Source organism: Entelurus aequoreus, linkage group LG23, assembly GCF_033978785.1.
Source record: "Entelurus aequoreus isolate RoL-2023_Sb linkage group LG23, RoL_Eaeq_v1.1, whole genome shotgun sequence".
Taxonomy (NCBI): domain Eukaryota; kingdom Metazoa; phylum Chordata; class Actinopteri; order Syngnathiformes; family Syngnathidae; genus Entelurus; species Entelurus aequoreus.
The window spans coordinates 30,278,630-30,301,918 of NC_084753.1; the positions used below are offsets into that span (position 1 = coordinate 30,278,630).

At 39.2% G+C, this 23,289-nt stretch overlaps 2 protein-coding genes across 4 annotated transcripts in view; one reads left to right on the forward strand and one right to left on the reverse strand.

Annotated features, from left to right (window-relative positions):
* The window catches only part of vsnl1a (visinin-like 1a), a 68,649-nt gene extending 63,391 nt beyond the window's left edge, over positions 1–5,258 (reverse strand). The window contains exon 1 of the mRNA XM_062034858.1: positions 5,036–5,258. Coding sequence (XP_061890842.1) covers positions 5,036–5,057 — 22 coding nt within the window. The 5' untranslated portion in view covers positions 5,058–5,258. The remainder of the gene's footprint in view (positions 1–5,035) is intronic.
* Positions 1–23,289, forward strand: part of LOC133641045 (uncharacterized) — a 35,514-nt gene that overhangs the window by 11,733 nt on the left and 492 nt on the right. The window contains exons 4-5 of one of the 3 annotated variants that reach the window (XM_062034854.1): positions 2,208–2,282; positions 23,022–23,241. In XM_062034854.1, coding sequence (XP_061890838.1) covers positions 2,208–2,282; positions 23,022–23,241 — 295 coding nt within the window. Of the gene's footprint in view, positions 1–2,207; positions 2,283–14,588; positions 23,242–23,289 lie in introns of those variants that run through there. The other 2 variants (XM_062034855.1, XM_062034856.1) reach the window with 2 other exon arrangements.

Sequence of the window (23,289 nt, forward strand, 5' to 3'; positions counted from 1 at the left end):
GCTCCTGATGGCTGCTGGTTATCGCCTTGCATGGCAGCTCCCGCCATCAGTGTGTGAATGTGTGTGTGAATGTGGAAATACTGTCAAAGCGCTTTGAGTACCTTGAAGGTATATTGAAGGCTATACAAGTACAACTAAGGCTGCAGCTAACGATTATTTTTCTATCGATTAATCTATAGATTATTTTTTTCGATTAATCGGTTAATCTATAGATTATTTTTTTCAATTAATCTATAGATTATTTTTCCTTTTACCGATTATTTTTTTATTCAAAATGAAGATGAAAAAATAAATGTAGGCCCGTTTTTTCAAAAGCCATGGCTTTTATTTACAAAAAAAAAGAAGTATGGCCACTCAGTCAACAGTGACAACAACATGACTAAATATTCTGTAACAATGTAAACATTTAAAACTTTTAACATTTAACAAAATTAAAAGTAGCTTATTTGCTTTTTAATGTGCAAATATAAAAGTCAACATCCAGGGCAAATCTTAATATTAAAATGTGCAAAATAAACATCCAGTCCAACACAGTACACAATAACCAATTCTACTCATTCCAGTGAGTGTCTAACAGTTGTAATGAAGAAAGGTTAGCATGTCTACATGTTTGGTTCTTTTCTTGTTTACAATATTCCCAGCAGCTGAAAATAGGCGCTCAGAAGGGGTCGCTGTGGCTGGAACTGAGAGGTAATTAGCCTTCACCTCAAGCCAGGATTGCGAGTGAGCTGAGCTCCAGTTTAAGTTTCTAGAAGGTCAACGGGCTCATAGTGATGTTACTAGTAGTTGACTGGGAGGTGTTTATTATCATTTGGGGAGAGTCCGCTGCCTGATGCTCACCTGCTAAACACCTATCTGCTCCACGCTGAAGCGCTGACTACATGCGCTCTGAATACGCACTGCTGATTGGCTGATAATGCTTCGTGTGTACCAATCAGATGGTTGTGTGGGTGGGACAATGCTGCGTGTGTACCAATCAGATGGTTGTGTGGGTGGGACAATGCTGCGTGCTGAGACAGGCAGACGGAGCAAAGCAGCTTGTTAAGACTTTAGCTTTAGCTTAGAAACTCGTTCGGTACACCCCGTACCGAACCGAAAGCCCCGTACCGAAACGGTTCAATACAAAACACGTACCGTTACACCCCTAGCAGATACAAATGACACATTCATGTTTTTGTGTAATGATGACAACGTATGCTCGCGCGGACGATTGACTAGTTGATGGTTTTCTTTTCAAATGTTCGTTCATAGCCGTTGTGCTGCTATGATAGGCCATTTCCGCTCGACACACTGTGCATACAACAACATTATTAGGCCGTTTATTGAAATACTCCCACACTTTTGACCACTTTTGGCATGCTTTTCCCCCCTCGCTCGCACCGCTCGCATCGTCTTCTTTGATCGTCTGCTTTGCGCTTCGCCATGACGGTAGTGTGACGTCATTATGCGACGCGTCGACGCACAAAAACGGCGTCGACGTATTTACGTAACCGATGACGTCGACGCGTCGTTTCAGCCTTAAGTACAACCCATTTATTTATTTATAAAAAATAAATCATGAAATGCAACCTTACCAGAGCAAAAAAGATGCATATTTATCCGGGAGAATCTTGATACTGATGTCCTTGACCCAGCCACTCACAAACAAGTTTTAGACCTCCATGCTTTTCCAAGTTTTCAACTGTTTTGTCATGTAGAATGATGCACAAAAGTTTGATATGTGTGAGAATGCGAACGATGTATATCATTGGACAAATATTTTTTAAATAAAGTGTAGGGCTCTATTCCATTACATAGTTTTTTGCTCCTATCTGCCTCTTGCAGGAAGATTTAAGACTCTTTTGTTTTTAGATGGTTTGCTTGCTGTGCAACAGCCTTCTTAGCTTAGTTGACCACCACTGCGTTTTTTACTTCTGGGAAGAAGTCACGTGATAGAATACAAGCAATAGTAACTATCAATTTAGCGGCAAATATCCACTCATATCGACTTGGGTCTAGTTGCAACCATTTACGTCGGCACCGGTGCCATTATGGTATTGACTTTCAGTACGCATCTCTAATTCCAAGATTCATCCCTGCTCCTGAGTTACCTGCAGGAGGACGATAACAGTGTCATGACATTGTGTGAGGATAAACAGAGCAACAAATAAAAGAGGATTAGCCGCTGGTCCCTGGCTGTGTCTCACTGACAAATTTGTCCCTTCCAGATCCCTGGCAGACAGAGCTGAAAAGGACAGCGGGCTCCTTTATGTGTCTCCCTCTCTTGCAGCCGCAGCACCACAGTGAGTCAGTGATGGAGATTTTAGTTCAAAGGGATATTGTCATTAGAATGAATGATTTTTCTTTAAGAGTAAGCTTCTTTCAGTATTAATGTGCCTTCGGTTCGTCCAGTTAATTTACTAATTACCGTCCCATTTTCTAAATGTTTTACCTGTGTAACGTGAGACTACTGTATGTGAGACTAGGTCAGGGATGTCCAAACTACAGCTTTAATTTGGATCCATGAGATGTCAAAAGTTTAAAAATGAATTTGGCCTGCGCGGTCTAAACAGCTTTATTTTAAATAGCTGACAGCCTAATTGCTTCAGATTTACCGCCATGTTGTGGACAATGTGAGTAAATCAGGTCAATCAATTTTACTCTTTAGTGTGCATAGCACAACATTTATCTATATGAGCCAATCCAAACAACCTTTCCGACTAATTGCGCAAACTGCGACCAACACACGAAGGTTAAACCTACTCAGTGGCCTAGTGGTTAGAGTGTCCGCTAGGGATGATGTTTGATAAGGAATTATCGAGTTTGAGCCTATTATCGAATCCTCTTATCGAACCGATTCCTTATCGATTCTCTTATCGAGTCCAGATAGGTTGTTGTATATGGGAAAAAAACACAATATTTGGTTTAACAAAATCTCACTTTTATTATATAAGAAAAAAATAAAATCTAATAAATAAATAAATATTGACTGTTACCCACCTAAAAAAATAAAATAAAATAAATAAATATTGACTGTTGTTACCCAAAGTATATTAAGTGGGATTTTTTCAGAAAAACAAATATATACAGTAACACAAAAACAACCTGTCTCTGTGATCACTATAGGTGTATAAATAATAATATAGTGTTAACTATCCCTTGGGCACAAAACTGAAAATAATACAGCTCTCCAAAAAGTGCACTTCTGCTGCTATTTGACATAACTGTTTGTTATGATGCTTTGACATTTTTGCACTTTATTTCTTTATTGAAAGAAAATTCTATGAAGACAAAAGTTGTTTGCAAATGTGGTTACAATGCTAAAAAATGAAAAGTTAAAACTAAAAAAAGAAATACACTTTATTGAGTTAACATTATTTCTTTATGGGGGAAAAATGTTATGAGCTAGAGAATATAACAACTACACTACCCAGCATGCAACGGGAGTTACGAGCATGCGCGGTAGCCCCGAAAAGTGTTGCATGTTGCCACGCTGTGAAAGTAAACGTCAAGAACTCAGCCAACACGCCTCGTCTGCATTATTTATAATTAGACAAACAACACATCTACAGTGTGATGTTGTTTTGTTTACAAGGAAAGAAAAACAAAAGTTAAAAAAGAGAGATGTCATATATGTATGTGCTGCGGTTGTTTTAAGAACGTTGCGACAGCTGCTGGAGGTGCGTTGCTAGCCTGGTTGCTATGTTTCCGGTTGGTGGTAAAAGTGTTCGTCATGTGTTTTACCCTGCTAAAATCTCTCAGTAAAGTTATTCATTGGATTATACCTTTTGTTTTGAACTTTATTACACCTTGGAGCGCTTTTTCCCGTCCATTTTTTTCCTGCTTTCGCTATCTGAGCCTAATGACTGAGCTACGTGACTGATTTCTTGTGATGTCACACGGAGCATTTCTGGTCGGGACGGGATTCGTTCCGAGGGATTCGAATAAAGAACCAACTCTTTTCTTTACTATAGTGGTCTCGATAACGGGTACCGGTTCTCAAAAAGGGATTCGAGTCCGAGGACTCGGTTCTTTTCTTATCGAACAACCGAGAAAACCGGTTTCGAGTATCATCCCTAGTTTCCGCCCTGAGATCGGTAGGTTGTGAGTTCAAACCCCGGCCGTGTCATACCAAAGACTATAAAAATGGGACCCATTACCTCCCTGCTTGGCACTCAGCATCAAGGGTTGGAATTGGGGGTTAAATCACCAAAAATGATTCCCGGGCGCGGTATCGCTGTTGCCCACTGCTCCCCTCACCTCCCAGGGGGTGATCAGGGGGATGGGTCAAATGCAGAGGACAAATTTCACCACACCTAGTGTGTGTGTGACAATCATTGGTGTTTTAACTTTAAAGACTATAAAAATGGGACCCATTACCTCCCTGCTTGGCACTCAGCATCAAGGGTTGGAATTGGGGGTTAAATCACCAAAAATGATTCCCGGGCGCGGCACCGCTGTTGCCCACTGCTCCCCTCACCTCCCAGGGGGTGATCAGGTGGATGGGTCAAATGCAGAGGACGAATTTCACCACATCTAGTGTGTGTGTGACAATCATTGGTACTTTAAATTTAACTTTCAACTTAAACACATGGTCACACATAACACAACCTGCTCTCTGAACTTTGTGGACACTATAAAAAAAATGTCCAAGCGCTATAAACAATAAAAATTACAACAATTTAAAGCCACTACAATGCATGATATGAAAAATGCAAAACACTTGCTCTCTCACACTTATCCACGTTTGTCGCATTCTAGCTTCTTGATATTTCTGATTGATAACAAGACTTTAAGGATGTCATCACGGAAGTAAACAAGGTAGAAGTCGAAATTTCACATACTCAATTATATTAATCATTAATTATATATCCATTATATTAATATAATATGTTATGTACAAATAAATATGTACATGTGCATATACATTAATATATATATATATATATATATATTTTTTTTTTTATGTTGTTGTTTTTCGTTGTTGTTTTTAGCCCAATGCGGTACCTAATGGTACACCCCTGGACTAGGTACATCCGACATTGATTTCACTTACTTGTGTTGCGTTTGGAACGCATGGCTGCGATGGTTTTGTTCTCTTGAATGCAGAAGGACAAGCAGGAGCAGCGTGCAGGTAGGAGTGTGTGTAATTCTTTAAGGCAGGACAAAAAAATACAAGTACTCAGACGCTAAAGCCAAAAATCACTAAGGGTGAACAGCGAGAAAGTCTAGAATACGGAAAAAACGCTTTAGCGTGAGGAAAACAGGATGAAACGCAAGTGTCGCCAAGAGCGAGCATTGACCCAGCAACTTGTCTTCTTCTTCTTCTTCTTGTGATTTTATGGCGGTTGGCAAGCAACCTTGTGGTGAGCATTACCGCCACCTACTGTAATGGAGTGTGGATCGAGGTGGATTCCTACTCTAAATTATTTTATTTAACCCAGTGTTTTTAAAAAATGTGTGTATTGCTTTATAACCTGTGTGTTCTGAGTGCAATCCTAATATATCTTCCACTGCTAACCTAATATTCTCTTTCGCTAACTTATTTCCCAGTATTTCCCTTTCTCTATTATATTTTCTACAATGTATTAAAACATGTCTTACATTTTCTATCTGTTGGCAAGAATCACACAGTCCTGTAGCATGTTTCCCCATCAATTTCAATGAACTATTTAGATATGTATGTCCTAATCTCATTCTAGTAATAATGTCTTCTTCCTTCCTATTTCTATTGCCTCCTCTCATTACACCTATTCTCCTCTGGACTTTGTAATACTCTCTACCTTTTGTTTCCTTATTCCAATTATCCTGCCACTTTTTATTGTGTTCTATCTTAATGATGTTCTTCACTTCTTCTTTACTGTGCTTAATCTCCATGTTTACTTCTGTTTTAGTGGTTGCTTGTTTTGCGTACTTATCAGCTAATTCGTTCCCCTCAACTCCTACATGAGCAGGAACCCAAAGAAATGTTACTACACCTCCCGCTTTACTTATTCTGTAGACTGCCTGAGCTATTTCATAGACTAAATCTTGTCTTGTTTCTGACGCTATGTTTTTTATGCTAGTCAATGCACTGCTGGAGTCCGAGCACACGACTGCTTTTCTTGCTTTATTTTCTTCTATCCAATTAATTGCCACATAAATTGCTACCAATTCTCCCGTAAAAACAGATAATTTATCACTAATTCTTTTATTTAATACTATGTTTCCTTGTGGAATAACAGCTGCTGCTCCTACCTTATTATTTATAGTTTTTGATGCATCTGTGTACACCATGATGTTGTCTAAAAACGTTTCCTCAATCCATTGTTCTATCTGGTAACTATTTAAATTTCTATTCTTTAGTAATTGCATGTTTACATTTGGGTTTTCATACATCCACGGTGGTATTGCGGGGATTGGTACTGTAGGGCTAACTTTAATATTATCAATTTGAACTTTATTACATCTGTCTCCTATTATCCACCCAAAACTATTAATTTTTTTCTTCTCTTTTTCTTGGCAGTTTAATAGTACTTGATGGGTTGGATGTCCTTGCTTGGACCCTTTTAAGTTTGCCCAATAAACTACTGACAGTTGATCTCTCCTCATATCTAAAGGTTTTTCATTCATCTCTACTTGTAATGCTGCAACTGGGGTTGATTTAGTAGCTCCACAACATAATCTTAAAGCCTGTGATTGGATCCTGTCTATTTTCCCAAGTAATGTTTTTGCAGCAGATTGATAAATAATGCATCCATAATCAATATCAGATCGTATTAAACTGATGTATATTGCTTTCAATGTCTGCCTATCAGCCCCCCAGTCTTTACCCCTCAAAGCCCTCATTACATTTAACACCTTTTTACTTTTCTCCACTATTTTGCTGATGTGGGTTGACCAGTTAATATTTTTATCAAACCATATACCCAAATATTTAAATACTTTTACCTCTTCTATATTTTCTCCATAGAGTTTAATTTGGATCTTGTTTTGTACTTTCCTCTTTGTAAAATTTATGACTTTTGTCTTTCCAACAGAGAATCTTAAACCCCACGCCGTTCCCCATTCTTGAACTTTATTTACCGCTTTTTGAATCTTCTTTTCTATATGATTAGTATTTCTACCTCTCTTCCACATCACTCCATCGTCAGCAAACAGTGCCACATCCACTAATCCTTCCACTTCACTAAAAACTTCATTTATCATTATTGAAAATAATACTGGACTTATTATACTCCCTTGCGGGGTCCCATTTTCCACTTCATATACTCTGCTGTATTCATTCTCTATTTTTACTAATATTTTTCTACTTGTTAAGAAGTGTTTTATCCATCTATACATTTTCCCTCTAATCCCAATTATATTTAGTTTTATCAGCAACCCCTGTTTCCACAACATATAAGCTTTCTCTATATCAAAAAATACTGCAATTATACTTTCTTTATTTATTTGTCCCTTTCTAATTTCCTCTTCCAGCTGCACTGCTGGGTCGTTTGTGTTTCTTGCTTTGCGAAATCCACTTTGGTAGTTTTTTATTATTTCTTTTGACTCTAAATAATACACTAGTCTTTCATTAATCATTTTTTCCATTACTTTACCCAAATTTGAGGTCAATGCTATCGGCCTATAATTACCTGCCTCTTCCGGGTCTTTCCCTGGTTTGCATATCGGAATTATTACAGCTTCTTTCCACTCTGCTGGTAATTTCCCTTCTTCATATATCCTATTATATAATTTCAAGACCACTTCTTTGCCAATGCTGCTTAAGTTTTTGATCATCTGATAACTCACCTGGTCTTTTCCTGGTGTTGTATTTTTAACCTTTCTCAATATTCGAACCATTTCATTCAAAGAAAATTTCATATCTATAGTGTTGGTTAAACTATTATCATTGTCTTCCACCATTTCTCCAATATTTAAACTAATTGTTTCTTCTCTCTTTTGTTTTTATACATTTCTCAAATTATCATTACTGTGCACTTTAACAAATGTCTTTGCTAAAAGTTCTGCTTTTTCTTTATTTTCTACCACACACCGTGTCCCATCTTTCATCACATGATTTTTATGTTCACTTCTGATCCCTGACATTTTCTTGATCATTCCCCACACTTGGCCTAAAGGAGTAGTTCTATTTAATGATTCACAAAACGTTCTCCAATAGTGTTTTTTTGTCTTTTTAATAACGTACCTTACTTTAGCTTGGTGCCTTTTATATTGGATCATATCTTGGAAATTATGTGTTCTTCTCAATATTCTAAATGCTCTATTCCCTTCTTTTATTGCGTCTGTGCACGCCTGTGTCCACCACGGCACCATCTTCCTTCTTTTCTCTATACTACTCCTTGGTATGCTTTTTTTGGCTGCTTCTATTATGCACTTTGTAATATCTGTATTTAGTTGTTCAATATCTTGATTTATATCCACTTCCTTTAAAGGCCTACTGAAACCCACTACTACCGACCACGCAGTCTGATAGTTTATATATCAATGATGAAATCTTAACATTATAACACATGCCAATACGGCCGGGTTAACTTATAAAGTGACATTTTAAATTTGCCGCTAAACTTCAGGTTCGAAACGCCTCTGAGGATGACGTATGCGCGTGACGTAGACCGGCGAACACGGGTATGCCTTCCACATTGAAGCCAATACGAAAAAGCTCTGTTTTCATTTCATAATTCCACAGTATTCTGGACATCTGTGTTCGTGAATCTGTTTCAATCATGTTCATTGCATTATGAAGAAGGAAGCTGAGCAAGCAAAGAAGAAAGTTGTCGGTGCGAAATGGACGTATTTTTCGAACGTAGTCAGCCACAACAGTACACAGCCGGCGCTTCTTTGTTTACATTCCCGAAAGATGCAGTCAAGATGGAAGAACTCGGATAACAGAGACTCTAACCAGGAGGACTTTTGACTTCGATACACAGACGCCTGTAGAGAACTGGGACAACACAGACTCTTACCAGGATTACTTTGATTTGGATGACAAAGACGCAGACGTGCTACTGTGAGTATGCAGCTTTGGCTTCTAAACATTTGATCGCTTGACCGTATGTGCGCAACTTTTTTTTGCGTATGTACGTAACTTTTTTAAAATATATAAGCTTTATGAACCTTGGGTTAGGTGAACGGTCTTTTGGGCTGAGTGATTGTGTGTGTTGATCAGGTGTTTGAATTGTATTGGCGTGTTCTATGGAGCTAGGAGCTAGCATAGGAGCTAGGAGCTAGCATAACACGTACCGTACCGTACGTGCGCGTCACGTACGTAACTTTTTAAAAATATATAAGCTTTATGAACCTTGGGTTAGGTGAACGGTCTTTTGGGCTGAGTGATTGTGTGTGTTGATCAGGTGTTTGAATTGTATTGGCGTGTTCTATGGAGCTAGGAGCTAGCAGAGGAGCTAGGAGCTAGCATAACAAACACGCAGGTGTTTTTATGCAGGATTAATTTGTGGCATGTTAAATATAAGCCTGGTTGTGTTGTGGCTAATAGAGTATATATATGTCTTGTGTTTATTTACTGTTGTAGTCATTCCCAGCTGAATATCAGGTCACCCCCGGCTCTCACAGCATCTTCCCTATCTGAATAGCTTCAACTCCCCACTAGTCCTTCACTTGCACTTTACTCATCCACAAATCTTTCATCCTCGCTCAAATTAATGGGGAAATTGTCGCTTTCTCGGTCCGAATCTCTCTCACTTCATGCGGCCATCATTGTAAACAATAGGGAACTTTGCGTATATGTTCAACTGACTACGTCACGCTACTTCCGGTAGGGGCAAGCCTTTTTTTTATCAGATACCAAAAGTTGCAATCTTTATCGTCGTTGTTCTATACTAAATCCTTTTAGCAAAAATATGGCAATATCGCGAAATGATCAAGTATGACACATAGAATAGATCTGCTGTCCCCGTTTAAATAAAAAAAATTCATTTCAGTAGGCCTTTAATGTCATGTCGGTACTTTCCCTAAATTGTCCCCAATCACCGTGATTATACTTCCATCTTCCTTCTTTTTTAGTGCTTTCTGTCCTTTGGTTTATGTTATGTGAATGAAAATTGGGTAGTGATCACTTCCTATAGTGCTGTCTTTATTTACTTCCCACTCTACCTTTCCTGCTAACCCTTGTGACACCAGTGTTAAATCTATTGCTGTTTCTTTACCCGTAACTACATCTAATCTTGTTCCCGACCCATCATTCACACACACCAGTTCTTTTTCCTCCAAAAATGCTTTCAATGTTTCCCCATTCCAGTCATCCCTTTCACCCCACATTGTGCTATGTGCATTAAAGTCACCACACCAAATGATATTGCCACTCCAGTGCTCGACTATTTTTTCTAGTTGATGAAGTTGTAATTTGTTGCACGGATTATAGAAGTTTAGCACTTTGTATCTTTCTTTATTATTCCATACTTCCACCCCTACTATTTCTAGTTCTTGTTTTTCTTTTAATATTGTATAATGCATGTCTTCTTTAATAAATATGGCACATCCTCCTCCTTGCCCATCATTACTATCTTTACGTATTGTTACATATCCTTTTATTATAAAGCTCAATTTTGGCTTCAGCCAGGTTTCTTGAATACATATTATATGTGGTTTATTTTTCATATTATTAATATATCCTTTTAGTTCCTGTCCGTTTGCTACTAAACTTCTGGCATTCCACTGAATAATTAACATGGCGTTGGATTGTGGTAACATGACTCTGTCTCGTCTACTCTCTGTAGTTCACCTTGTACCTGTTCCCAAGATAGTTCTTTTAAATTTAAGAACTTTGCTACTGCTTTGACAATTATTTTGATCTTCTCAGTTTTATTTCTTTCCTGTTCTGTACAGTTTATGACATATGCCAGGAACACAATTAGCTTGTCCATAGAAAGTCCTGTATTTGTTGCCTCTTGTTTTTTATTACTTGAACTATTGCCACTTCTGTCTCGTTCTGAACTATTCTCACTTCTATCTTGTTCTGCACTTTCTTGATTTCTTACTTTAACTGCCTTTGCGTATGTAATATTTCTTTCTACTCTGATTTGCTGTACTTCTGTTGCCTGTTTCCTAATGACACATCCCCCATACGCTGCTGTGTGATTCCCGCCACAGTTACAACATTTGACCAGATCATTATCTCCACATTGTCCATATTCATGCTCCCCTCCACACCTTCCACATCTCAACTTAGCATGACACACACTGGCTATGTGCCCATAGCGTTGGCACTTGAAGCAGCGTACTGGGGGTGGAACGTAAGCTCTAACATAAAAGCTTAAAAACCCAATCATGATTCTCTGCGGGAGGACTTCCTCGACAAACTGTACTAATACTGATTCGCTCTCCATCTTTTCTCCATTTCTATATGCCATCATTCTTGTCAACATCTTGACAGTTCCCCCTTTTATTTGTCTTTTCAATTCTTCTAAATTTTCACCTCTTGGAATTCCTGTCACTACTCCTCTTGCCCCCTTTCGTTCTCCCACTTCGATTTTTTCCTTTATTATCTTATTGCACAGTTTTTGCAACCGCATTGCTTTACTTTTTTGCTCTCCATTTTTGCATTTAATCAAAAGTCGCCCGTCCCTAAGCACCTTCGCTATCTCCACCTCTCCGATGTCCTTCTTTAACCCCTTAACCAGTGTCATTAAACTTATGTCATTCATGTCTTGACTTGATTTTAATGTATATATAATCCTATAATTATCTTCCATAGTCCTTTTCCTTTTTTCTACTTCTTCATCTTCTTCATGGGCTCTTTTAGCACTCGACTTTCCCTCATGCCCTCCGCTCCCCTTCTTTCCTTTCTCCCCTCTAGTCCTATCCACGTCCATACCTTCCTCATACATCCCGTCACTATCCCCTTCCATCTCGATCCAGTCACAAAACAGTTTATGCACAACCGCCAAGAAGATTTGGATACTCTCACGTGTTTAGCCACCGCTCTTGATTTACTTCCCTGGCCCCCAGCAACTTGTGCTGAGTGACTGAAAACTATAAATGGGAGTGATTAACCAAAACAGCTGGTGGGAACACTAATTACTAAACACGGGCAGGTGTGGGGAATTAGTGTCCATGGAAACCACAAGTAAATGAAAGGAAAGAGGATACAGCAAGGAAACAGACTAAAACATTAGAGAAAAGCTACTAAACATAAATCAAGCCATGACCCGGGGAACGATCATGACAGTAAACACGCAACTGGCGAGGCGGTCGCCCACGGAATGACCGACGAGAAGGCAGACGCGAGTGGCCACGGCGCACCAGCAGCTGCAATCGTCCATGCCCAGTCCCTGAGCATAGCGCCTGATGCTGGAGGTCGCGGAGGACAATAACCGACGATGGGCACACTGGGACCACCCGCCGGAGACGAAGACGGGATGTAGGACGGCCTGCTGGAGGTGAAGGCGGCTGGGCTGTCGGTGTGTCCAGATCTGGAGCAGCAGGCGGCTGGGCTGTCGGCATGTCCAGAGGTCCAAAGCCCTGGATGAAGTGTCTTGCCCTAAGGACACAACGGACATGACGGAAGCTGGGGATCGAATCAAGAACCTTCAGGTTGCTGGCACGGCCGCTCTCCCAACCGAGCCACGCCGTCCGCCGTGGTGTTTGTATTTGTTTTGGCTTTTGCAATTGTGCTATAGCTTATAATTGTTGTGTTGTGGCCTCATGTATCGCGTGGCTTCATATTAAAATTAGAGTACCGGTAGTAGCAGGTCAAACCACTGCCCATTTAACCTGAAGAGATTTGGTTGCACTTAATTTTATATTATATTTTATTTTGTATTTGCATTATTTCTGTGTCAAAAAGCACCAAGTAGCAGGTAAAACTACTACTAATTCAATCTGAAGAGATTAACTTTATTTTTGATCTAAATATTGTATTATTTTATGTTGAAAACAAAAGCACAGGTAGCAGGTAAAAATATATGGTTAAAATGTTGGTTACTGTATTTTAATTAAAAAATTGCTTGAATATTGAAAATAAGAGCAGAGCGATTTCCTCTTAATTCAACCTTAAATGTTGGTTGCGCATTATTCAAATTCGATTTGAATACGTGGACAAATAATTGTTGTTGACTTGGTTGTTTGTATCCATAATTCATTTATACATAATTCCCTTACAAGAAATAACAGAAACAAAGTTTATCTGTAGTGTCCACTATCCACTATTTATTTCACACCCGCAATGCTTGATTTTTTTTTTTTTTGCAAAAAAGTTACTGAATTGTTTCGGATCACTCTAAAAATGATATTGTCCCTGAATCGTATCGGCAACCCTAAAATTTTGAATCAAATTGTTGTTCGAACAAATTGTTACACCCCTACAAAATATCCATATCCGTCCACACACCAAAACAAGTGTAAGGCTACAGTATGTTTTTTAGTAAAATCCCATCTTTTTAGTGGTCGTTCACATTACCAGAAAAAATGTGGTTTAGTTCAGTTTCAGTTTATTTATTTATATACCACACTTAAAAACAACCCCAGTTGGCCAAAGAGGCATATAGTGTCACATTTACATTGTAACACGGAAGAATGAATAAACTACACTAGTAGAATATACCTTAAAAGAAGTGCAGAATATATCACCTAAAATACTCAAATGTAATAAATAAATAAAAAAAAAGAAATAAAAACAACCAAGATATCCTGTCTAACTGGATTTGAACGCCAGGGACTACAAATATGTTTTTAGCCTAGATTTAAATTGGCTCAGAGACTGGCAGACCCTAATAGATAATGGAGAGTTGTTCCACAGCGTGGGCCCTGCCACTTAGAAGGCTCTATCTCCTCTGGTTTTAGCTTAGTTTTTGGGACAGCCAGGAGGAGCTGGTCTGAAGACCTCAGGGTCCTGCTGGGACAATAAGGCTGCAGCAGCTCAATAAGATAGCGCGGGGCTTCTTGGTGTAAGCACTTAAAAACAAAAAGTAAAAAAATGAACTCTAAAAGTAACTGCGGTTTCTAATGTGAATGCAATCTGACACGCATGCGGACATGACGTCGCACGCACTGCAGTGTTTACGGAAGTAGACTTGGCTTCCACGGTCTCAGTACCGGCGCATTTGTGGCAATTTCAAGGATTTTGTGCAATCAAAGTCAACATTTTCGGAACCGAATAATTGCGCATAGAAGATTAAGAAGGAATAGGACACGTATTTTGACTCTTTTATGGGATATCTGAATATTTTGCTTCCATGTCTGCTTGAAAAGCGTATCTGTGGGGAAGCAGTCGGAGACAGGAGTGGTGGAACTTTCATGCTAGTTTCTCCAACATTTGATTTTCACCAGTTTTCTGCTCTGTTGTCAACTATTTATTTTGTAACCGTCAATTTTGGCAAACATCTATCACTCTTATCGCTTTTTGATGACGTTCTAGTCGGAAAAATGCGACCTGAGCGCGGGAGCGTTCACATCGAGGACGCATCGCATATACAGTATGTCCGAATTATTTCCACATACGAAAGAGGTCTGGGTCGAATATGAAAAATTGGGAATTGCACTGTTTACACGGACATGAAAAAATCTGATACAGGTCGCATGTGTGCAAAAAAATCGGAACTGACCTTCAGCGTGAACATGGCCTAAATGTTGTAGGAGCAATGGGTACTTTATTGTGTTTTTGTCTGCAGCGCTGTCGTGGCAGGCCAAGAAACTGGAGCCTCTGAGGACATGCACACGACCAATCCGTCTGGGACTATCCAAGCGAGCCAAACCCAAAACCCTGCACTGTCTCCACCCTTACAAATGTACCAAATGAAGTTGTCGAGTGTTCACGGGACTGTTTGTAAGTCACAGTCCATCGTTTATTGGACAGTTGTGAGTGTCGTCTGGTAAGTAAAATCTTCTCTATTTGCAACTTACACCCATGAAACGTTTAAAAAGCAAAAGCTTGTTTTAACTTCCCAATATTTAAATTTTTTACGACCCATTTTGAACCGTTAATATGACTTTAAAAAGTTTGTGAATCAATATTTATATACAACATTTATGGTTTAAAGAATTCCAAAACTTACATCACATTGCTCATTATGCTTTTTTCCGTAGGCGTTTTGATACAATATGCAACTTGTTCAATGTTTGCGTAGGAGTACTTAGTCAGGCTACATGCAATGTTTTCTGGCATTCTGTTTTGCTTTTCATTAAAAGCCTTCCACAACATAGCCTCCAGGAATTATATTGGTGCTTGGATGGAATTGAGCCTCGGTTTCACAGAACTGGACATGTTTATGAAATGAGCACGATACCAGCATGCAGTGCATGAGTATGAAAAGTCAAACAGGAAAACAAGGATTGCGAAAAGCCTGACATTAAGCTTCATGTCTTATTTGCTTCTAATGCAAGCTAATGTTTGTGTACCTGTGCATCACGGCACTCATCAGTGATATATAAGAATAAGCAACATTTTATGAATAACAGCTTTACTTTAAAGCAGGACTGTCCAAACTTTTTGACATGGGGGCCACATTGGGCTAAAACTAATTATTATACATATATATACATATATATATATATATATATATACTATATTGCCAAATGTATTTGACCACCCATCCAAATGGTCAGAATCAGGTGTCCTAATCACTTGGCGTATAAACAGGTGTATAAAATCAAGCACTTAGGCATGGAGACTGTTTCTACAAACATTTGTGAAAGAATGGGCCGCTCTCAGTGATTTCCAGCTTGGAACTGTCATAGGATGCCACCTGTGCAACAAATCCAGTCGTGAAATTTCCTCGCTCCTAAATAGTCCAAAGTCAACTGTCAGGTTTATTATAAGAAAATGGAAGAGTTTGGAACAACAGCAACTCAGCCACCAAGTGGTAGGCCATGTAAACTGACAGAGAGGGGTCAGCGGATGCTGAAGCACATAGTGCAAAGACTTTGTGCACAGTCAGTTGCTACAGAGCTCCAAACTTCATGTGACCTTCCAATTAGCCCACGTACAGTACGCAAAAAGTTCCATGGATTGGGTTTTCATGGCTGAGCGGCCATACATCACCAAGTCCAATGCAAAGCGTGGGATGCAGTGGTGCAAAGCACGTCGCCACTGGACTCTAGAGCAGTGGAGACGCCTTCTCTGGAGTGATGAATCACGCTTTTCCATCTGGCAATCTGATAGACCAGTCTGGGTTTGGAGATTGCCAGGAGAACGGTACATTTCGGACTGCATTGTGCCGAGTGTGAAATATGGTGGAGGAGGAATTATGGTGTAGGGTTGTTTTTCAGGAGTTGGGCTTGGCCTTTTGGTTCCAGTGAAAGGAACTTTGAATGCTCCCTGATACCAAAACATTTTGGACAATTCCATGCTCCCAACCTTGTGGGAACAGTTTGGAGCGGGCCCCTTCCTCTTCCAACATGACTGTGCACCAAGCAAGGTCCATAAAGACATGAATGCCAGAGTCTGGTGTGGATGAACTTGACTGGCCTGCACAGAGTCCTGACCTGAACCCGATAGAACACCTTTGGGATGAATTAGAACAGAGACTGAGAACCAGGCCTTCCCGACCAACATCAGTGTGTGACTTCACCAATGTGCTTTTGGAAAAATGGTGGAAAATTCCTATAAAGACACTCCACAACCTTGTGGACAGCCTTCCCAGAAGAGTTGAAGCTGTAATAGCTGCAAAAGGTGGACCGACATCATATTGAACCCTACGGGTTAGGAATGGGATTGCACTTCAAGTTCATATGTGAGTCAAGGCAGGTGGCCAAATACTTTTGGCAATATAGTGTACATATATATTAAGGCTGTCAAAGTTAACACGATAATAATGCGTTAACAATAAGGGCCTTTAGCGGTGATAAAAAAAAATGTATGCGCCATTAACGCCCTGACTTCTTTTGGACCCACGGCCTATTCCATAGCGTGGGAAAATGTAATGGCAAAAACAGCAAGCAGAAATGTACAAAACAATTGGGACATTCTAGAAGTCTCAGGTCATGCCATGACAAGTCGTTCTAAGGAAATGACAATTTTATCTTCCATTGCCGTGAGACGACGACATTGGAACGAATGCTGCTGGCGAGCTGTGCCACTTGTAGAGAGGAGGAGCTTCCTGTCCGTGTTTACATTACAGTTAAGTGCATTAATAACATAAAATGTAGATTGTTACTCAAACTGCTTTAGTAAAATGGAATAAAAGCTCAGCAGAAACAAAGACGGTAGCGAGGAAGTCTAAAGTCACTTTTATCGGAGACTTTCGTCAAAATACACTACCGTTCAAAAGTTTGGGGTCACCCAAACAATTTTGTGGAATAGCCTTCATTTCTAAGAACAAGAATAGACTGTCGAGTTTCAGATGAAAGTTTTCTTTTTCTGGACATTTTGAGCGTTTAATTGACCCCACAAATGTGATGCTCCAGAAACTCAATCTGCTCAAAGGAAGGTCAGTTTTGTAGCTTTTGTAACGAGCTAAACTGTTTTCAGATGTGTGAACATGATTGCACAAGGGTTTTCTAATTATCAATTAGCCTTCTGAGCCAATGAGCAAACACATTGTACCATTAGAACACTGGAGTGATAGTTGCTGGAAATGGGCCTCTATACACCTATGTACATATTGCACCAAAAACCAGACATTTGCAGCTACAATAGTCATTTACCACATTAGCAATGTATAGAGTGTATTTCTTTAAAGTTAAGACTAGTTTAAAGTTATCTTCATTGAAAAGTACAGTGCTTTTCCTTCAAAAATAAGGACATTTCAATGTGACCCCAAACTTTTGAACGGTAGTGTATGTCAAGTCTTTTCTCATACCAATCACACAAGTCCGGCTTCACAATAACGGGCTATGCTTCACATCCGGTCTAACCACAAAACAACGGAAAGTAGTCGTACAATACGATACAGCTTTGTCAAAGCTGTTTGTAATGATATTCTGTGATATTTCTACCTGAGTAAATGTTTTCTGGCAGATTGAAATAAAGTGTATTGTAATATGTACAGAACATCAGAAGCATTTATTCAGGTCGAAATATCACATTATACGTTACCAAACATCTTTGACAGTCAAAGCATGATCACAACAATTCACATTTTGTGTTATTAATGTGTGAAACTGCTATCTAAACATGCAAGTGTAGCTCCTCCTCTAAATGCAAGTGCTCCTACAGCAGGAATACAAATTCTGTAATCCCACAAAATACCAAATCTGGCAAGACACCTACATACTGCAGGTAATTTTTTTATTGTCTTTAAAAGCTTGTTCATGTGCTTTTTGTGGTTAGCTTTTAAAAAAATGATAATGTGAAAAAAAAAGTTAATTAAAGCAAACTAATTGTCTTTTAAGCAAACTTAAAAATTATCCATCATACATTTGTTAATGACGAAAATTTTTATCTATTTGCAATTATCTCGATTAATTTTGAGTTAAGTATGAAGAAACTGCAATTAATCGCAATAAATATTTTAATCGTTTGCACAGCCCTAATATATATATGTATACATATATAAATCTTAATGAATATATAATGAATAATTAGTATAATTGGATATCAAGAGAATGTGAAAGTTTGACTCTGACCTTGTTTACTTCCGTTACAACCTCCTTAAAGTTTTGTAATCAATCAGAAATATTAAGCAGCTAAAATGCGCCAAATATGGATAAGTGTGCAGAGTGTTTTGCATTTTTCCCATCAGGCATTGTAAAGGATTTAAATGGGGGTCATTTTGAAAAATGTATGGAGCAAGGACGTTTTTTATGATATCCACAAAGTTCAGTGAGCAGGTTGTATTATGTGTGACCATGCGTGTGGACTTTTTGTGATGGTAACCTTTTTTTAGTGCCATAAGTGGAAAAGGTTGTTTGGATTGGGTCATATACTGTAAGTAAATACTGTGCTGTATATGTGTCTAGTTCAATTCATGGTCATTGATCTGATTCACTCACAAAGTCCACAAGATGGTGTCAACGCTGTCGCAATTAAACTGGCAGTTATATCAAATTAAGCAGGCCTGAGTACTTAATAAACTTGTGATGTCTGGCGGGCTTAACTGAAGACGCTGCAGTTTGGACACCCCTGCTTTAAAGGAAACCTGTGAGGATTATCTTTGTTTATGATTTATAAATGTTGTTACAATGTTGACAGTAATGTTAAACAATCCCAAAGTGTCAAATCATAACACTGTATTGGATGCCTGTGTTTTTTGTAATATTTTTTTAACTGTGTCATTTGTAACGTCACACTTTGACAGGCGTACTCTCAGGATTATTCTAGTTAGTGTATGCTGTGGGGATGTGGAAGAAACCAATTCGTATTTTTATTAGGATTCTGAATCGATTCAAAATATTGAAGAATGGATTTTAAAAAGACGTTTTTAGGCCCTCTCCGCACTTACTCGCTGCGTGTATATGTCAAACTTTAGCACAGGGATGTCCAAACTTTTTCCACTTTGGGCTGCTGATATGGAAAATGTACCAAAGCAGCATTTCATCAACAAAACAAATAATACATTGACTTCATGAAGCCAACCCAACAGAGTAGGCGTAGTCAGAGGAGGAGGCTGTCTCATCAAAATATTATCCCGCGGATAATATGTGGATTTCTGGAGTATTTTATTAAATAGCACAACTAAAGTGCCCCACTGGAATTCAATATCAATTTAAAAGTTTTGGAAATGGGCAGCCTTGGGCCCTTTAAAATACACAATGACCTCACCTAGTTTTTTTCTATGGTGTCTTTTTTAATTCAAGGTACATTAAATAAATGAAATTTCACACCCACATGAAATTGGGTCCATAGTCCATGACCCTGACTTACTGTTTAATCAAATTACATTGTGAAAGTGGACTCGCGCTGCAGTGAAATTGGGACAATAGATTGCATAAAACAGTTGAGCTGTTGGTGCGTTCCGCTACAAAGAAGGCAAATGTTTTAGTGATGTGCCATACCACTGCGATATTGTGCAAATATACCCAACGTGTCTGTGAAACTTTTAAAAGGTGTGTATTTTCAAAGAATAACATATCTATCTAAAAAAACAACAACAGTAAAATTGAAGAAAAAGGAGCAAACAATTGGAATGCAATGATAAAATGTTTAAACTACTGATAATATTATACTTAGTCACCTGTAACACAAAGTTATGTCTTTAAATACAAAACACAAAACCAGTTAAGTTGACATGTTTTGTAATTCGTAAATAAAAACAGAATACAATAATTTGCAAATCCTTTTCAACTTATATTCAATTAAATAGACTGCAAAGACAAGATATAATGTTCGAACTGAGAAACTTAATTTGCAAATAATCATTAACTTAGAATTTAATGGCAGCAACACATTGCAGAAAAGTTGGCACAGGGGCATTTTTACCACTGTGTTACATGGCCTTTCCTTTTAACAACACTCAGTACATGTTTGGGAACTTAGGAGACCAATTTCTGAAGCTTTTCAGGTGGAATTCCTTCCCATTCTTTCTTGATGCACAGTTTTAAGTTGTTCAACAGTTCGGGGTCTCCGTTGTGGTATTTTAGCCTTCATGGGCTTTTCAATGGGAGACAGGTCTGGACTACAGGCAGGCCAGAATAGTATCCGCACTCTTCTACTATGAAACCACGCTGTTGTAACACGTGGCTTGGTATTGTCTTGCTGAAATAAGCAGGGGTGTCCATGATAACGTTGCTTGGATGACAACATATGTTGCTCCAAAACCTGTATGTACCTTTCAGCACTAATGGTGCCTTCACAGATGTGTTAGTTACCCATGCCTTGGGCACTAATACACCCCCATACCATCACAGATGTTGGCTTTTGAACTTTGCGCTTATAACAATCCGGATGGTTCTTTTCCTCTTTGGTCCAGACTATGTCCACAGTTTCCAAAAACAATTTGAAATGTTGACTCGTCAGACCACAAAACACTTTTCCACTTTGCATCAGTCCATCTTAGATGAGCTCGGGCCCAGCGAAGCCGGCAGCGTTTCTGGGGGTTGTTGATAAACGGCTTTCGCTTTGCATAGTAGAGTTTTAACTTGCACTTACAGATGTAGCGACTAACTGTAGTTACTGACAGTGGTTTTCTAAAGTGTTCCTAAGCCCATGTGGTGATATCCTTTACACACTGATGTCGCATTTTGATGCAGTACCGCCTGAGCGATCTAAGGTCCGTTATATCATCGCGTACGTGCAGTGATTTCTCCAGATTCTCTGAACCTTTTGATGATATTACAGATCGTAGATGGTGAAATCCATAAATTCCTTGCAATAGCTCGTTGAGAAATGTTGTTCTTAAACTGTTCGACAATTTGCTCACGCATTTGTTCACAAAGTGATGACCCTCACCCCATCCTTGTTTGTGAATGACTGAGCATTTCATGGAAGCTGCTTTTATACCCAATCATGGTACCCATCTGTTCCCAATTAGAAGTAATGGGCACCCCTGGCAATGGCTAAAATAAAAATAGCTTATTCTGGAGGCTACAATACATAATAATACTTGATTTTGTTTTCATCTAAAGAACCCTTATTTTAAATGTGTGACGGCTTTTATTTTGCCGTGGTAAATGTATTTTCCAATGAATACGTTCCACAAAAGAAGAGTTCACATCATAGTTGTCATGTTGATTATTTTTGATCAAGTGCTGAAACTGAAAGGATAATGCATAACGCATTAGTATATTTTCATTAGATGTAATGGTAAGTGGACGTTATCACAGTGAGGGAGTTCCCAGAACATTCTTGTGCTCATGAGAGCGCTTGAACATGCAAAACACACCCTCACACCAATTGAATCAAGCATGATTTGATTTATTTGCATGGTTCCTTTGCAGGAGGAAACCTGCTGTATATCTTAGAAAGCTTATTATTAAAGCTTGACAATAGTTAATAGGCATGAAATTCACAAAGCAGTTAATATAATGCTTTGAATTACTACTTTCCACTTCGGCCTGGGCTTTTTTAATTTCAGACAACAAACAACTTGTAAGAAATGATTGTGTACTCGCTCATTTGCTGGGAAAACATGACAGCTGTGTGCGCCACAGTATCTGCTCGGTGCCTCCGTGGGCAACAAAATATCTTTACAGTGCTCACAGCTTTCAACCAGTGTACACAGTATCACAGTTGCAGTGTCAAGCTGTCGCTGTGCTGCATCGCTGCAAAGCAAACACACATTGCAGCACCGCACTGTATGTGCACACAACCAGACCTGTATGTGTTGCCCTTTGCAGATCAGAATTAAAATCAGAATCAGAATAGTTTTTATTGCCATTGTTTGAGAACGGGTTCACAAACTAGGAATTTTTCTTGGTGCAATCGTGCAACATAAAACACATATAACACAGAATAGGTAATAAAAAGAGCTGTACTGAGCTATCAGATCTTGTTATTGTTCATGTGCCTGATGGCCGAGGGGAAAAAAATGTTCAGGTGGCGGGAGGTGTGGGTCTGGATGGACCGTAGTCTCCTGCCTGAGGGAGAGGGGAGAATAGTTTGTGTCCAGGGTGAGAAGAGTCAGCTGTGATCCGACCCACACGCCTCCTGGTCCTGGAGGAGAACAGGTCCTGGAGGATCAATTGGAGATCAATACCAATCGCCAGGCTTAGACATACTCCTACCACCCACTAAGAGTATCCATCCCTTGTGCACACTTGAACCAAAACTCCTGGATTAACATATCACATCTAATCACATTGATGTATTTATTGTGGGAATGTCCAAGCATTCACACATATAAGATTCTACACAAAAAAAATCATCTATTTATTATTATTATTATTTGTGGAAATGTCCAAGCATTCACACATAAGATTTTACATCAAAAAAATAATTTATTTGTTATTACTGTATTATTCCGCCGCAAAAGTTTGGCACAGTTCTTATCCGATCAAAGTCGTTCGATGATTATGAAAACGTTTGGCTCGACTGGAAATCTTGAGCCCCAAAAAATTTTCTAAAATATCCCAGATTACTCAGAATTCACGTTTATCCGAGACGTTTTGAAAATGAATGGGCCGTTTTTCGAACGTGCACAATTCCCACATTTCTCAACCGATTCGAACTGTTCCACCATCCTCACACTCCACTCACTCCACTCACCAATCAAACTACCATTTTCCAGGAATTCCCAGAATTCCCGATTTTCCCCGGCAGCTGAGTCTGCCAGCACCTCCGCTGGCAGTGTGCCCAGACACGCCCCTGCTCGCACTGAGCGCAGCACGCCCACCCAGCGACAAAGCTGCAGGCAATCGCAAATCCGCGCACCTGCATCTAATGAGAGGGAGCGGCATAAAGACCAGCAGACCCAAGGAACCTTTACCAGAACGTCGCTCATCTTCCCAGTAAGCATCACGTCTGGCATTCCCTCCCCCGTGCTTTGCTCGTCTTCT